General features: G+C 35.4%; 1 protein-coding gene across 1 annotated transcript in view; it reads left to right on the forward strand.

Annotated features, from left to right (window-relative positions):
- Positions 1 to 18,245, forward strand: part of BBS9 (Bardet-Biedl syndrome 9) — a 453,794-nt gene that overhangs the window by 243,136 nt on the left and 192,413 nt on the right. The window contains exons 18-19 of the mRNA XM_047097119.1: positions 2,190 to 2,362; positions 6,099 to 6,251. Of these exons, the coding sequence (XP_046953075.1) occupies positions 2,190 to 2,362; positions 6,099 to 6,251 (326 nt within the window). The remainder of the gene's footprint in view (positions 1 to 2,189; positions 2,363 to 6,098; positions 6,252 to 18,245) is intronic.

Genomic DNA, 18,245 nt, shown 5'->3' on the forward strand with positions numbered 1-18,245 from the left:
CTAGGGTGAAAGTAGGGCAGAAGGACGCTCCAGAGGAAATGATATGGTAGCAGAGAACATCGGGGTGTTTGCCATGCACTATGGCAGGCATACACAGTGTATTTTATTCCTCATGTTGAATATATTGAAAGAGAGATGACTAGGAGAATGAGAGGAGATATATTTTTGGATTCTGGTGGAGGATGACAAATTGAAGTCCTAATAACCAAGTTAAAGGTGTCATATATTCATAGAATTTGTCAAGGACCATGGGGAATATAACAAATATTTCATATGTCTACATGTCATGCTACCTTAGTAATATCTTAGTCTCCTTAAACAAGGAGATTGAATTCCTCCTTGTACTCCCAACATTTCTCTCCATGTGATTGTACATAATAGATGCTCAATAACTGGTGAATTAAATAGAATAGAGGAATTGGTTCTAGATCTCAAAAAGTGTATAATCTCTTGGAGAAATGGAATATAATCATCTGGAGAGTTAAATAGGAATAAGAAAAAGTATATGCCACGATCAAATTGGATTTATTCCAGGTATGCAATGTTGATTCAACCTTGAAAACCAATTGGTGTAATCCATGTAACTTTTTGTAATCCATTAATTTTAGTTAATAATTACAGTGTATTGTATTCATCATTAATCATAATCATACATAAGTATGTATCATAATAATGTAAGATATTAATAATTGAGGAAACTGGATGAAGGGTGTGTGGGAACTCTATTATCTTCATAATTTTTCTGTAAATCTAAAACTGTTCTAAAATAAATGTTAATTAGGGGCGCCTGGGTGGCTCAGTCGGTTAAGCGTCTGACTTCGGCTCAGGTCATGATTTCCCGGTCTGTGAGTTCGGGCCCCGCATCGGGCTCTGTGCTAACAGCTCAGAGCCTGGAGTCTGCTTCAGGTTCTGTGTCTCCCTCTCTCTCAGACCCTCCCCCATTCATGCTCTGTCTCTCTCTGTCTCAAAAATAAATAAATAAAAAAAAATTAAAAAAATAAATGTTAATTAAAAAATGCATAGTTGTATGTGGTTAAGTGCATGGTGAACTGTAGACTAAGTGTATATATGAATTTAAAGAGGCACAATATTGTGAGGTGGTTAAGATTAATAGCTAATCTTTGGATTAATAGCTAGAGTTCTAATTCTTGCCTGTTACTATGTGGCTAGATGATCTTGCAGATTATTTAAACTCTTCTGTAAAATGGGGATAACAAGATTTCCCCCATAAGGGTGTTGAGTTTTGAATGCAGAGTGCTCAATGCAGTGCCTAACACATAGTAGGCTGCTGTGAGTGCTAGAGAAATAAAGATTTCTTGGGGTAGGTAGGATTGAAGCCAGGTCCTGAAGAATAGGTAGGATTTAGACAGGTGGGGAAAAAGAATATGCAGTATATCATGAATTCTAGCTCTGACGTTTAATATGCTTTGTGACCTGTCTCTGAAGTTCTCTGTGCCTAGTTTTCCTTTTTTTAGAAACGGGGTTGTTGTAATCACAGTGCCTGGTTCATAGTTGGTGCTCAACAAATAACAGTTGCTCTGATCATAGATGTAGTTACTGCCACCACTGTTATCACTGTCATCATTGTCAAATTAGGGTGGGGGATGGACAAGAATTTGACTGTTTTTGAGCTGAGGTTTCAGCGAATGGAGGCAAACAAGATTTACATTTAGGGAAGGGACTGATTACAAATATAAATAAAAGAAATATTAGAAAAGTAGAAAACTTTGATCATGATTACGGTGATTTAGCAGGCTACAATGTCCAGGATGTGGGACTTTCTGCATAATAAGTTTTATTTCACAACAATATTCTGAAACAAATTAATAAATACCAGATTATACTTTTGCAATGGCTTTTTTTTTACCTTGTAAACAAAGCTTTCTTATTTTCTTCCTTTTTTTGTTTTTTAAAGAAGGACCCTAATTTGGGTGTTGTTATTGAAACCTATAAGAAACATAGGGAAAAGGACCATACTCTACACCTTGTCACTGTGACCACATACCTTTGGACTTAAATTAAATGTTATGTGGTTGATGTAGAAAACTGCAATAAAGCAGTAGAAATCCTATCTATAACCCCCCCCCCCCAATCTTTTCCTTTTTATTTGGGTATTCATGTCAGAGTTAGTGATAATCATGTAGTTTCAGCTAGTAATTATGTGTTAATAAGCATTTTTTCTCTCTTAGAACGATACCGCATTCAGAGTGAACAGTTTGAAGATCTTTGGCTCATAACAAATGAACTTATTATCCGCCTTCAAGAATATTTTGAAAAACAGGGAATCAAAGATTTTGCATGTTCTTTTTCTGGAAGTATGCCCCTTCAAGAATATTTTGAGTTGATTGATCATCATTTTGAGGTATGTATGATCATAACTCATATTGTCTATAATTTTTCAATATATGGAAGAGAAAGAGATGCTAGAGGAAAGAATTCTAGTATATATGCTAGTAGATTGAGTGCTTCAAGTAGTTATTTTATGTGGATGATAGGCTTTGTGTATCTGTTCCTGCCCTCTTGCCCATTTTGTGATCACTTGCAGACCTTAACAGAGTGCCTGCCCAGAGCTAAGCATGTGGTCTGGCTTCAGAACAAGCAGATTTAATTTTCCCACATGGAGACTTAACCTTTGACCCCAATAACCCAGTGTTAAAACTATTTGAGCTTATCGGCAGCCATTTGGCTAACTAATTCTAGCAGGCCATAAATGAGGTGTGATTATAAAGTAAAGTGATTTTTCCTTTTCCTTTTAACAAGCACACCAGAATTTCTGCATCTGAATGAGGGTTAACCACATAAAATATTCTTCAGTATCTGGCACAATGGGCACTTAGCAAATGCTGAATGATTAAATGTTTACACAAATGAGATCTGACAGTGACTTTGTAGCCAGAATATTTTTGCATTTCTTCTTTGGAAGTACCTTCAGAGCCTGCATTAGATTGTTTTGAGTATCATGATGGTATAAAATCTTCATCCTTTGAAGACTGATTTGATATTTGGAAATAGCCAAGAGTCATGTCTTGTGAATGAATTAGATAATGAAATTGTTTTAAAAATCTCATGTGTTAAAAAAAAAATCACCAGGTTCAAATACTTATGTGCCCATAAATAGGCACTGTAGGTGATTACAAAGAGGGGATTTCAAAATTATTTTGAGCATTATTTATGGAAGCATTGGTTCCCTAGAGTAACTACATTTTAAGTAATCAATAGGTTTTTGCACTTCAGTTTATAAACTATGATGTGTGACTGTGTGTGTGATAGAGAGAAAGAATATGTCATGTAACTTGTCAGTCACATGAACATTCATTCTACTTAATGTTCAGTCCCTCAGACATTCTAAGAACACTGACTTTAACCTATAAAGACTTCTTTTAGTATAGTGTGAAAATGCAGGGAAAATTTTAGTGCGTAGAATCCAATTACAAATAACATTTGTCATTATCAAATAAATTGAGCTTACTTGGGTTCTCTTTCACCTATGCTGATAATATTTTATAGGACAGTGTGCTTTTGACCAAATCACGGCACCAAAACTGACCGTTTGGGGAATATATTTAGGTATTGTAAGGATTGAGATCCTTTGCAGTCCTCTAGGATTTATTTTATTTTATTTATTTATTAAAGATATATTTTAAAAATTCTTGCTTTACTGTGCAAAACTGGGATCTAGTGGTTTATGGAAGGGTCTACGAAAAGACCATATTAATTATATATTTGTAGTATTTAAAACAGAAAATATTAGATTCTGAATGGCTATAAGTTTGACACAGTTTCACCCCTTCTTTGCTGTCTAGTAAGCCCGTGGAGATTCCACATCAGGGGCATTTCCTTTCTGGGGAGGGATTTAGGGAACATGATGAACTACAGGCACTTCCATTTGTTATACAGTTTAAAAGGAGCATCATTATACTTCCTTTCTCTCTGGCCCTGCTCTCTGCTTTTTTAAAAATACATGATTTTAATCTTTGAATCAAGATAGTTTTTGGAATCCAAGTGTCCCTTAGTGTAAGCTCCATGAAGGCAGGAATTTTTTGTCTGTGTTATTCATTGCTATAATTTCTAGCACCTAGAACAGTGCTTGGCCTTGGGATCAATAATATTTGTTAATTCTGACATATGAAAACAATTCAATCACTGATGTTTGGTTATACATTCAGTGGAATGATAACTTGGCTGATGTGTCAGTATTGAAATTTCAGGTCTTTTATAATTTTTCTTGTGTTTCATGAATGTAATGAATAAAATATAGCTGGAAATTGTACAATTAAAAGAGTGAATTATTGATAATTAAGCTAATCCTCTTTTTAAAAAATTCAGTTATTTAAAAAATTATCATTTAACTTTTGGTAATGAAAAGTTTTTTTCCCTTCAAGAGAATATTCTGTGATTTAGTTAGTTACTTAGTGCTTCTGAAATTGGAATTAAAAGACATTAATAAAATTTCAGGCTTTTTTTTTTTTTTTTAAATGACGTGTCTGGAGAATACATACACTTGCAAGGGAAGTTGGATATGAGAAATGTATACTGTAAAAGCTTGATTTCTGAACACTTTGAAAATGCTGTTTATTTCAGGACTAGTTTTTGACTGTTTTGTAAAGTGGAATTAGCAGTTCACATAATATGATTTCATGGAGTGTTTATTCTACCCTATGGCCCTGATTAGCTTTCTTTTATTTTAATAATATTAAACTCAGGGGTTATAAGAAGAGTCACAGTAAAAAGAGTCTATTTCTGATTCTCCTCCTCCTGCTACTCAGTCTCTTTGGAAGAAACTTTTGGTGTTCAGTTTCTTGTTTATCTTTTTAGAACTATTCTATGCAGTCTCAACTATGTTAATGTACAGATTTCTTTTTTAAAAATTCATGAATGGTAACAAATTATAATACTATTCTATATTTTTTTGCTTTGTTTCAGTCACTGTATCTTTGTATAACATTGCATATCAGTACTTAGTAGTCCTGCAAAGTACTCTTTATTATTTAACCTGTCCCCCTATTGATGAGTATTTTGATTATTATTAATATGTTACTATAATACTATAATAAATAATTCTATAATGAATAGACTTGTATGTACATTATGTTTTGCAAGTATACCCCTAGGATAAATTCCTAGAAATGGACTTGGTAGATCAAAGGTATATGTCTGAGAGCTATATGTATTAGCTTTTCTATAAATTTTGTCCTTTTTTTTCCCTATTGGCTTGATACTCTTTTTCTTACTGTTTTGTATTGGATTTTGGTCTTTTTCTCATTGATTCTTAGATGCTCTCTAGCTATTATGGGCTTGACTTTTTGTCTGTGTGGTTATTGCTATTATTTTTACAGTTTGCTCTCTGTCTTGTCACTTATGTTTCTTTTTTTAACTATATAGAATTACTTTTTTTCTTTTTTAGTTACAAATTTATCAGAGGTGTGAGTATGTGTGTGTCTGGCTTTTGGCTTTTTTGTGTTTTTAATTTTTTTAAGTTTATTTATTTATTTTGAGAGAGAGATATAAAGCAGAGGAGGGGCAGAGCGAGAGGGATGGAGAGAGAATCCCAAGCAGGCTTTACACCATCAGCACAGAGCCTGATGCACGACTCAAACCCACGAACCATGAGATCATTACCTAAACCTTACCCAACTGAGCCACCCAGGTGCCCCTGGCTTTTGGCTTTTGACTTAGAAGGGTCTCTTTCATGCCAAGATTATTGAAAAATTCTAATTTTTCTAGTTCTTTTATTGTGTCTAAACTTATTCCAACTGATTTTACTGTAAGGACTAGAAAAGAAATTCTTATTCTTTTTTCTGATGTATTTAATCAGTTATTACAAGACATTTATTAAATAATCTGTATTTTCCCCAGTGATACTGGGTTATCTTTACTGAGTTTCCACTTGACCTGTCCTACTCTGTTGTCTGTGTATGATCTATGTATCTATCAATTCATGTACCAAATATTATAGTTTTAATTCTCTTAACTCTGTAATATGTTTAAATTTATGTTATTACTGTCTTTCAAACTTTAATTGCCATTGCCTGTATTCTTGCTTTAAAAATGTTTTCTTGTACACATGTAACCTGAATTTAAGAAATTCTTTATTGTAGTTGCGGATAAATGGTGAGAAATTAGAAGAACTGTTATCTGAAAGAGCTGTACAATTTCGGGCCATTCAACGCCGACTATTAACAAGGTTCAAAGATAAAACACCTGCCCCCCTCCAACACCTGGACACCTTGCTAGATGGAACTTACAAGCAGGTAAGTGTGATATCAATTACAGTTTTTCACTACTGGATATAATTTTTTTCTTTCACCCTAGAGTCATGTACTAGAATAGCAATAAAAGGTATTTCTTCTCTATGTACTATGGAGCAACAGATAGCACACAAGCTTTAAAATCCGAAAACCCTAGGTTTATAGTCAACCTTTGGGACTTTCAAACTATGTAATCTTGAGTAAGTTCCATAAGACCCATCATTTTCCACATTTTACTTTCCAGACTTATGAAGATTTTTGATCGCTTATGTGAAGCAGCCATCACAATGCCAGGTGCATAGTATGTGCTTGGTAGATAGCAGCTGTTAATGCTCAGTGTTATTGTTAGACAATTCTTGGTGCATTTCATGATTATCACCATAGTTCATTAATTGTCCTACTGGCTTACACTTCCAGTATTATGTCAGTTGATGTTTTGAAATGGCATTCTTAAACAGCTCTTTGTTCTAGTTCAGAAAGATCTTTTTCTTCTTCTTCCTGATTCTTTTTTTCCATCTGATTTACCTTTTGCATGGCTAGGGTGATCTGACTCTCATTCTTATAGTATTATGTCACCAATAGCTGTTCAAAATTATCATCTCTGGGTTAAAGTCATAATTTAAAAAATTTTAATTTTACGGGTAAGACCTCTGCCAGTTCCACTGTAACAGATTCAGCTTTGAATGACTAAAAATACCTTCTTATGTTTCTATACAATATCACTAATGTGTTTCAAAGTCAGTGTTGGTAGTATGAATATTCTGTTGATATTTTAATTGAATTTTTTATTGAGATAGTTATATATTTACTTGCCGTTTAACAAAAAATACAGATAGGTCTCATGTATCCTTTACCCACTTTCCTGAAGTGGTAATATTTTACAAACCTACAGTATAATATCACAATCAGGATATTGGCATTTCTAAAATCCATGGATTTTATTCAGAATTCCATAATTTTACTTGTACTAGTTTGTGGGGGGAGGTGTGTTTTAAGTTCTATACAGTTTTATCACAGGTTCATGTATCCACCACCACATTCAAGATATTGAACAGCTCCATCACCACAAAATTCTCTCATGTTGCCCTTTACTACCATCTCCTCATTGCCTTCTACTATATTCTGTTTTTTTAAATTTTATTAAATATAATTTATTGTCAAATTGGTTTCCATACAACACCTAGTGCTCATCCCAACAGGTGCCCTCCTCAGTACCCATCACCGCCCCCCCCCCCCCCCCGCCACCCTCCATCAACCCTCAGTTTGTTCTCAGCTTTTAGGAGTCTCTTATGTTTTGGCTCCCTCCCTCTCTAACCATTTTTTTTTTTTCCCTTTCCCTCCCCCATGGACTTCTGTCAAGTTTCTCAGGATCCACATAAAAGTGAACACATATGGTATCTGTCTTTCTCTGTATGACTTATTTCACTTAGCGTAACACTCTCCAGTTCCATCCACGTTGGTACAAAAGGCCAGATTTCATTCTTTCTCATTGCCACGTAGTACTCCATTGTGTATATAAACCACAATTTCTTTATCCATTCATCAGTTGAAGGACATCTTTCCATAATTTGGCTGTTGTTGAGAGTGCTGCTATAAACATTGGGGTACATGTGCCCCTATGCATCAGCACTCCTGTATCCCTTACCATATTCTGTTGACCTTGAAAGGACAAATCAGATATTTTTTTTCAGTTAGAGGAAAGAATAGCTTACTACTATTGATAAAATAGTTGTTTTTTGAAATGTTCATGGTTATGTGAAAATTAGAAGCAATTTGAGGGGACAGTCAGTAGTAGCAGTAGGGTATTAGAAAGAACACTGGGCTTTGAGTGCAAAGATCCCAGTTCTGTGGCTTTTGGCAGTTTCCCTTTCAGATCTTCAGTTTATTTCCATAAAATGGAGTAAATACCATGTTGTTACAAAGAGTCTTTATTGGGAATACACGTGGAAATGCTTGGTAAATTGTTCTACAAATCTTGCCGGCCAGTTTCCTTTGTGCTGGAGCCATTCTGTGACTCCTGAGTGAGTAGGCACTAACGCTGCTCTTTCTGTTCCACACTTCTTTTCTTCCTTAAGTATGCTTTTCATTTTGGTTTGTTTTTCATTTTCTTTCTTTTTTTCCTCCTCTTCCTTCATGTCTCTTTGGTGACTTAATCTGTCTCATTCTTAGGCCATACCTGCTGTGCTTGGGGCTAAAGATAAGCTGCCTCTTGTCTTTAATGATACTGATTTTGTGGACACAATGGTAGAGGGGTTTTTAAAGGAATTTGATGAGGATGCTTGATTTACTACTTTCCCTGTTTTCTATATAGCAAGACTTCCTTTGTCTTTTATATGTTTAAAGTGCTAAGCTTTTTTTGGTTTTGTTTTTTTTTTGTTGTTGTTGTTATTTGTTTGTTTTTGCTTAGTCTTAAGGTTGGGTTTTTTTTTCCATGATTTGTAATATTGTAGACAAAATGATCAAAACCATGGGTTTTTGCTTGAATCTATAGTTTTAATTCATTTTAGATTAGATTAATTCATTTAATTATTTTTAGATTAAAAAGAATGAACAAGCTTTTGAAAGATGAATACTATAAGGAATTTGACTTAGTTTTACTGTAACTTCCTACTCAATTTTATTATATATTCATATTAAATTATAGTGAGAAGTTGATTGTTCTCTATTTTAACTCCCTTCAGTTAACTTTTAATCATGTAGTTAATACATGAATATAATTTCCTGAAGAGAAGTATAAGATAATACATAGTGCTAAATTCTTTATCATGGCTCTTTTTTTTTTTTTTAAATTTTTTTTTTTCAACATTTTTATTTATTTTTGGGACAGAGAGAGACAGAGCATGAACGGGGGAGAGGCAGGGAGAGAGGGAGACACAGAATCGGAAACAGGCTCCAGGCTCCGAGCCATCAGCCCAGAGCCTGACACGGGGCTCGAACTCACGGACCACGAGATGGTGACCTGGCTGAAGTCGGACGCTTAACCGACTGCGCCACCCAGGCGCCCCTATCATGGCTGTTTATCATGGCTCTTTATCATCTTCTCAAAAATGTAATCACTTTTATGTTTTTGTCTTTCTAGACCTTTCTTTTTTTTTTTTACATTCAGAAATGAAGTACTGTTTTGTGAGGCTAAAGTAATCCATAAATAACATCATGCTGTATGTATACTTCTCTTTTCTCTTTTTCTTTTAACAGTATGTATTAGAACTCTTTCCATATTGATGTATAGATCTACTTCTCTATGTGTTATGTAGTATGTAGATATTCTGTAGTAGGGACAAACTACAGTTTATTAAAGAAGAGATCTTAATAGTAGTTTTAATGTTGAGCCTAACAGTGAGAAAAAGTCCGTTTTAAACAAGTCTACTGTGACCAAACAGGGATATAACATAATTCACTATCACATACCTTCCATACCTAGTGTGGATTTTTCTTATCTTTATACTTTGCCTGGATAGGGGGCATGATTTAATTGGCAGATTAGCCAAACCCATGAAATAATGAGCCATGTTAGAATGTGATCTTACTTTCCATAGCATGACTGTCAGTAGATTTTTAGCGAGTTTTCCTGGAGTGCCTGGGTGGTTCAGTCAGTTGAGCATCCAACTTCAGCTCAGGTCATGATCACTCAGTTGGTGAGTTCAAGCCCTACATCAGTCTCGCTGCTGTCATCCTGTCAGCACAGAGCCTGCTTTGGATCCTCTGCCCCTCCCCTGCTTGCAGTCTCTCTCTGAAAATAAATAAATAAAAATAAATTAAAAAAAATTTTTCCTAATATGGCAGTTTAAAATTAGATCTGTTGCCTATATAGAATCCTAGTTTTCTCATGTGCTGGGAGCATTTAATTTTTTTGTTAGTCCTTTTGTGGATCTTAGTGCCACTTTAGTTTGATCGGGGTCAGTAAGAGAAGCACTCTGAGGCATCCAGTTAAAGATTTACATTTTATTCCATTTGTCATCATGTATTTGGAATGCTGTATTGTCAGCATTTAATGAATGGTGATCACTGGCTCATGTGAAAATAGAAGCAGAAGCCAGTGTCCTCCTAAAACTAGTGTGTAAACTCTGTGAAGGCAGGAACTATTTTTTTTTTTGCATTATTCATACCACTCTATTTTTAGGATGATACATTTCTTGCCACTTTGTAGATGCTTGATAAATATTTGCTCTGTGAAGGAATTCTTTATTGACACTAAGATAATTGCTGAAACTGTGTTTTTGATAAGGGAAGCACTACAAAGAACAGACTGGTAGATAATTCTTTGAGTTCAGGCTCATGAATCATTGGGATGGTTTATTCTAAAATCCCCAAAAGCCACTAAAAGAAACTCTCTTCTGTCTTCCTAAATAATTTAGTTGGAAGATTCAGGTAAACTGTCCCAACTTAGAAGGTTTTATAGCTGTAAATTCCTGACTGAGAAAATATTTTCTCCTCCTCCTCCTCCTCCTCCTCCTCCTCCTCTTCTTCTTCTTCTTCTTCTTCTTCTTCTTCTTCTTTTTTGTGAGTATGTGTGTGCCAAAGTAAATTTGAAAGAATTATCATTGAACTATCTCTATGCAGGTACGACATTGTTGAGATTGAATCCTATCATATTCTAAGTGGCATAAGAATTAAGTGGGCTCTTTAAGTATAATGTATGTCCAGAAACATGAGAAGTTTGATTCTCTTCATGTCCTATTTATATAATTGTTGAGTTCTTCCTCTTGGAAGGCAATTTTTTTTCACATCCTTTGAGCAGCTAGGATAGGATATAGAAACATAGAAGTAGAGGAAGTTTGGGGGTCTTATGGGTACTAGGTGGTCTAGGAACTGCTGTAGTTTCTAATAAAATTCTTAGGACAAACTGAAAGTGAAGACCGAGGTCCTTCAATGATTGAGTATTGATGAGTTGGCTGTAATATGAGTTAGTTTGCATAGTATATCCATTTATGTAAACAGTCAGTTTATCAGTTACAAAAATAGGTAAGGCCAGGGCACACAGTATAAGATCTGTACCTTTGGGGTTTAGCAGAAAGGCCAGGAACCACTAGCTTACACAGTGAGCCTATGAAGTAGGCCTCTGATCTTTAACCTGAGGTTTAGGTGACTGATTATGGTCCACAAGAGTCTATAAGAGAAAGCCACTGCTTCTAAGGTTGCAGGAAGACATCCAGAATTGTTTCTTTTAAATACATGCTGATAAATGCTCTAGGGTTTCAAGTGGCATATCTGATGTATCCTTGTGAAATGATTAAGAACTCTATGTCTAGAATTAGCTTGTTTTATGTTTCAGTTTTGTCTCTGTGACTCTAGGTCAATTACTTGAACAGACAAAGAGGAAACAAAACCATTCCTAAGCCTCAGTTTTCCCACCTGTAGAATGCTGGCTCTTTCATGGGGTTGTTATGAGGACTGAAATGTGTAAACATATAAATTGCTTAGAGTAGTGCATGGTACAGAATAAGCTGTTAACAAATGTTAACTACAACTCTAGGGAACTGTTCATCATTTTTGTTTTTCTAATAAGTTATGCCATCTCAAAAATGGCACTATTCATTTTTCAGACAAAAGAGGTTTTAATGATACCTCGTCTTTCTGAAACTCTGCTATCTGGCAACTTCATAAATCTAGACCTGAGGTAAGAATCAGGAAGATCCTGTGTCCTCAGGGGCATCCTCACACTCCTTTAGGTGTTGTTTGGTTCCAGAGAGGATACGAAAAGGGAAGGGGCATCAGGATCATGAAGCCAAGTAGCTGTCTTTCCTGAATGCCTGGTTTCACCTGATGTATTCCTAGAAGTAAAATAAAAAAATATTTCACACACAAACACACCTGCACGTGTACTTACACTTACGTATTGCTCTGTAGAAATGTTGTATCAGATTATAGTTCCACAAGCAGTATATGAAGATGTCTGTTTTCTAGGTATTATTGTTTGATTTTTATCATTTTTAACTGAAAAGAGAATTTGATTATTGTTTATCTTTCTTTGCTAACTAGTGAGGTTGAATATTTTTAAAATGTTAATTGGCCACTTGTATTTGTTTTCTAGTGATTTACATATGTAAGTTTTCTGTTCAATAGTCTATCAGGTAGTTCAGCTTTTTCCATGTTATTTTGTGTATATTGAAGTGGCAATCTTTTATCATACTTTTGTCATGCATAAAAAATACATGTATATGGGTTGTAATCTCTCTTCACATATAAAAAAAGTTTTACCAATTTGTCATTTGTCTTTTATTTTCATTTATAATGTTTTTTTGACATATAAAATTTAAGAAGTATTTACATAGTAAAATTTATTCATCTTTTTCCTTTAGGTTTCTATGCCTAGGAAAGCCTTTCCCATGCCAAGACTACATGAATATCAACATATAATTTATTGTAGCATTTTTATGCTATCAATCTTTATATATACTTGTAAAATCCATCTGGAATTTATTATACAATTTAGTGGGAATCTAATCTCCCTGCCAAAAATGGTGAGTGAGTTGTCTCAGCCCGTTTATTACATAATCCATTCTTCCCCTGCTGAGCTAAAGTACTACCTGTATCATTTATTGATTTTGCTGTATAGCAAACCACGCTAAACCTTAGTGACTTAAAACAACAGTAATTCATTGTTGTTCATTTGGGCAGTTCTGTTGATCTGCCCTATGCTTGATTGTTCTTGACTGGGCTCAGTCATGTGTCCATCAGATGGTGGCTCAGCTGGAGACTGGATGTTCCGGGATGTACTTACTCACATATTTGGCAGTTCGCTCACAGTTCGATGGGATCATTGTGCCACAAGTCTCTTCTGGCCTAGCAGGCTGTCCTGGGTTTATTCACATTGTGGCTACAGGTCCCAGTGTACAAGCACTCTTCAAGTCTGTGCCTGTGCCATGCCTCTAATTCCCTATAGGTTTTGTCCAACTCAGATCAAAGAGGTAAGGAAGTAGACTCTCCCTCCTTACTGGATGAGTAGAGGATTGTGGGAATTTTTATAATCTATCCTACTTTTTTTCTTTCTAACATATACTAAATTAGCAAAATGTTTTTGAAGACAGTTATCTTTCTTTCCATAACCCTTGGACTTAGGTTTTCTATACTTTTGACTTTCAAATCTAAATTTTTATTGTCATTATGGTATTATTTATTCATAGTCAATTTTGGTCTATGAACTCTAAAGAGAATGTATAATTAATTAGGTTGTCAAGAGTTGTTAAAAGCAAACAGATCATCTGTGCTGTTTATAGGTTTGGGAGACTGCCTGAATACTTGCCTGTATGCTTAGTTATGGTCCATTGTTTGGGGGTGGAATCCACCTGTCCAGGGTGGGTTTTGTGGGCATGCAGCCTGCACAGTCACACACGACCCTTGTTTGGTTTAAAGCTCTGTGGTCACCATCTTGAAATTAATTCTTAATGCTGTTTGAAAAAGAGACCCTCTATTTTCCTTTTGCTTTGGGCCCCTCAAGTAATGTATATGGTCCTGGCCCTATTAGAATACTAATTTCTGATGAATAGAGTAAGACAACTGGGAGTTCAAATATAGAACAGAGTTCAAAGAGAAAACAGCTTTATGACCACCACTCCAAAGCCAACTGTAAGTTTCCCTGAAGTTGAAGAAAAAGGAATACAGCTCAAGGGTTTCTTTCTGGGAAAGGCATCTTGGTTAACTGATGATGAGTGATAAGGCTTTTCTGAGTATCATTTGGCAATTAGTTGTCTCTGGGCATGTTGTGAGTACCAGCCTCTTTTTAGACTTCCAGCAGTTACTGGCTCCAAGATGTGCCATCAATGAGTTTTGGTGTACAAAGGGGTCAGCCAAACCCCTTTTCTCCTCTTTTCAACTAGAAGTCATTTCCTTATCCTGTATTTTTGATTGGATAGGAACCCCACAACCTACATCTCCACATTAACATTTTACTCTTACCTTTTCTACATAGTATCTACCTTCCATCATATCACACTCCATTGAGGGCATCTACCCGGCACTCTTTCCTGAGGTCAGCCTATGGCTGAAGCAAGGAGAGGAGACTGGGGCTGTCACTCTGGAAAAGCATCTTGTGATCCTTACATCCTCCAGTGAGTGAGGACTTTCCAGTTGCCCACTACAATTTCAATAATTTATTCTCGAATTTGGAAAAAAAAGTCTTGCTTTTTGAAAAAGATTTCTCTTTTTCTTCTGGCTCTAAAGGTACAATGTTGAAAGAAAGTAACCATGTCAAGAATTTCTTTTTGTGAGCTGTTAGAAATCTAGATTTCCTCATTTGTACAATCAGAATACTGCCTGTCAATCTGAATATATTTTTGGAGGACCTAAGAAAAGAAGTAAGGGAAGGAAGGGGAATTCATGTTTACTGAGCATCTGTTGAGACTGAGGTAAATTTCATTTATTACTTCATTTAATAATCACAGTCATATTGTGAAGGTGGCATTATTGTTTCCAAGAAGGGATCCCAAGTTATGGATAAAGAGCTTGAGACTCCAAGCAGGATTAAGCAACTTGCTCAGTGTTACACAGATATTAAGCCATCTATTCCAAAGTCCATGCTCTCGTATGTCATGTGACATGTTTAATCATTTTCATGTGGGACATAGACATCCTAGATTTTTTTTTGCAAAACCACAGTGAGATCGAAGAAACAGGAGATTCATGCAAATTATTTGCACATATTCATATTATATATCAGTGTATATTCACGATCATCCAATATCCATTGGGTATACACCTATCAGAAAGGGAGCAAAGTCTTCTGGAGAGTTCCCCAAAGTATGTATTGCATCTGAAACTTCAGTATCAGAGGAAGAGGTAGCTTTGTTAATTTATTAACTTATACTGAAATTAGATTTCTTTGCTATCAAATTCTAATGATTATTGCCTTTTGCAGAAAACCTTTGGAAAATAAGTTCTCTTTCATGTTATAAAAATTTCATGTACATTTGTTAGTCAAAGCAGGACTGATTGGTTGAATTGAAATCGAGGAGATTTAGACTTGCCCTACAGTTTGGCTTGTGTTTTGTTGCTTTTATGTGTACTGGTTTTCTCCCCCTCCCACTTGAACACTAACCCTCTGTTGTAGCAGAGGAAAAATGTTTACTAATCTAAAAGTTTGTGTCAGATGACATATGTGTGATGTAATGACTGATAGTCATTAGTGTTGTAGAAAGGCACTTGGCTGATTTTTCATTTCTGCAAAACAGAGGTTGTATTAGGCATAATTTTAAACAGAGATCCTGTGGTTTGGAGTTTGCTATTTGTTACTTTTTCTGTACTTAAGACTTCCTTCCACTTTGTTTATTTGTATGGTATTGATGTTAAAAATCATTTTAAGTCACGCAGAAGTCTAAGAGTTTTTTGGTCCATGACTTTTTTTTTTTTTTAATTTTTTTTTTTTTTCAACGTTTATTTATTTTTGGGACAGAGAGAGACAGAGCATGAACGGGGGAGGGGCAGAGAGAGAGGGAGACACAGAACCGGAAACAGGCTCCAGGCTCTGAGCCATCAGCCCAGAGCCCGACGCGGGGCTCAAACTCACGGACCGCGAGATCGTGACCTGGCTGAAGTCGGACGCTTAACCGACTGCGCCACCCAGGCGCCCCGGTCCATGACTTTTTAAATGAGTGTGATTTTGGCTGATAACACAAAGGAGTATGTGATGAAACGTTCAGGCTTAGTTTCCTCCTTGCCACTGGCAAGTAAAAACAATACACTGATAGATTGAGAAGGAGGTATCAGGGATGTGGTGATGTTGCTGCATTTGTTTTTTTTTTTTCTAACTACTTAAGAGCTGAGAAGAAGTTCTTTCTCTTATGAAGGAGATAGAGTAAACAAGTGAGAAAGGGACACAGAAATTTACAGCCATATGTTTGGGGGCAAATGGAAGTGGTAAGTTAAAAAATGGACTTTGTATGTTTTTACCCCATAATGCTACTGTTGGCTATTTACCTAAGAAAATAGTTCACGAAGGAAAAAAATATATCCTACAGGTTGGTCATTTGTAACATTAATCAGTATAAACCAGCTTTTCATGGCTAGAAAATTATTGGGTTTATTTTAGTGCTACCATTTGATATGATCTCATTTCATATCATTATTTCATTTCATTATTTAAAAAACTAGAATAATAGAAACATTTCAAATAATTGAAAAAAGCAGATTAGTATGTAGTAACCTTCCAATAATGAAATAGATGTATCTATAGTAGGTGAGTGTGCAAAGATTTAGAAGGAATGCAAAATATTGAAAATGATGTGCATTTGTTTTAGATGATTTTAAATTCTTAAGCAATTTTCCTTAATATTATGGTGACAATTTGATAAGCATGAAAATAATTTTTCACAATATGTGAATGTTCTTAATACTATTGAACTATATACCTAAAAACGGATGATATATTTTATGTACATCCCTTGTATTTTACCACAATTTTTAAAAATAATAGCTTTTTAAAAATTAGATGTGATCACAAACTCCTGGTCTTCATTGGTATTTTTCTGAAGGAAATATTTTCTCTCTCCCCTATATACCCTATACACTTATTTCCCTATTCTCTGAATGCTTAGAACTTCGGATTATTGTTCCATACATGAGCTAGTTTATTTCTATTCAGTCAAAAGGGAGCAATTAGATAACTGAATGGTATGCTTGAATGAATATATGAATAAGGATGAGGAGTGTCTTATTCTGACTCTGCCCTCACTAGCCCCTCAGTGAAAGTAGCGAAGTGTAGAAAGCTCTTCTAAAACTATGTAAATTTTTCTTAATCTAGGTCAGAGTGCAATCTAGAATGTAATGTCCGAAGTGTGTTTGTTATAAATTTATCACTGACGTATTCAGTATATGTGTGTGGCTGTAAGATCTACTCAGACAAAAATGTAATTCAAGTCACCAATACAAGCCATGTATGTAATTTTAAGTTTTCTTGTAGCCACATTTAAAAAAGTCCGATGAAACAAGTGAAATTAATCTTTTTTTAAAAACTAAAAAAAGTGTTTATTTATTTTTGAGAGAGAGAGAGAGAGAGAGAGAGAGAAAGAGAGAGAAAGAGAGAATGGGGGAAGATCAGAGAGAAGGGGAGACACAGAATCCAAAGCAGGCTCCAATCTCTGAGCTGTCAGCACAGAGCCCGAAGCGGGGCTCAAACTCACGAACTCATGACCTGAGCTAAAGTCGACACTTAACCGACTGAGCCCCCCAGGTGCCCCTACAAGTGAAATTAATCTTGATAATGTGTTTTATTTAACCCTACATATCTAAAATATTATTTCAACATGTAATCAAACCAAATTATTGAGATATTTTGTATTTTTTTCATAGTAAATCTTCAGTGCACGATTTATTTGGAGCACATTTCAAGCTCTGAATAGCCATATGTGGTCAGTGGCTACCTTAGGAGACATTACAATTCTAGCTAGGTAATTGTCAACTCATTTTATGTTGTTTCTTATAATGTCTCTTTTGTTATGTTTTCTCTTTCCTTTAATCCTTTTAAATTCTAGTTCATGATAAGACTATTATTAATGCAATTATTTTCACTCAGTAGATGTGAATATCAGTAGTGGGAAGTACTCTTAGATGGTTAGGGGACTATCAGGAACATTTGTTCACATAAACCATGCCTTCAGGCATTGTTGAAAAAAAAAGCATCAAATTTTGTGTGCAGAGACTTGGGTCCTAGTTTCAGCTCTTTCTGGTTCTTTGATTTGGGGCCAGCCACTTGGCTCCTCCCCTTTCATCTTTCGATCCCTGAGAACCTGTCTGAGCAGCATCTAGCATGGTGCTTATCTTCTAGTAAAATTTTTAATAAATATTTATTGTATTTGCATAATGGTTAGGGCATCAGTTCAGAATTTTGGAAACAAATGGGCCTTCACAGTCGTTTAGTGCCAGCCTAGGGTGTGTTTTGGCCAGTCAGCATTTGTTTGGTGGACGCTAATGATAGTGATCTAAGTAACACAACTTTTTGAAACTGAATTAGTTTTCAAACAAGATATATAGGTGCAGAGTAGTATTATGACATTGGATTTATGC

This window comes from Lynx rufus, unplaced genomic scaffold (assembly GCF_022079265.1).
Source record: "Lynx rufus isolate CCGP_SWC_20201006 ecotype Redwood Valley unplaced genomic scaffold, mLynRuf1.p SCAF_4, whole genome shotgun sequence".
In the NCBI taxonomy this organism is placed as follows: Eukaryota; Metazoa; Chordata; class Mammalia; order Carnivora; family Felidae; genus Lynx; species Lynx rufus.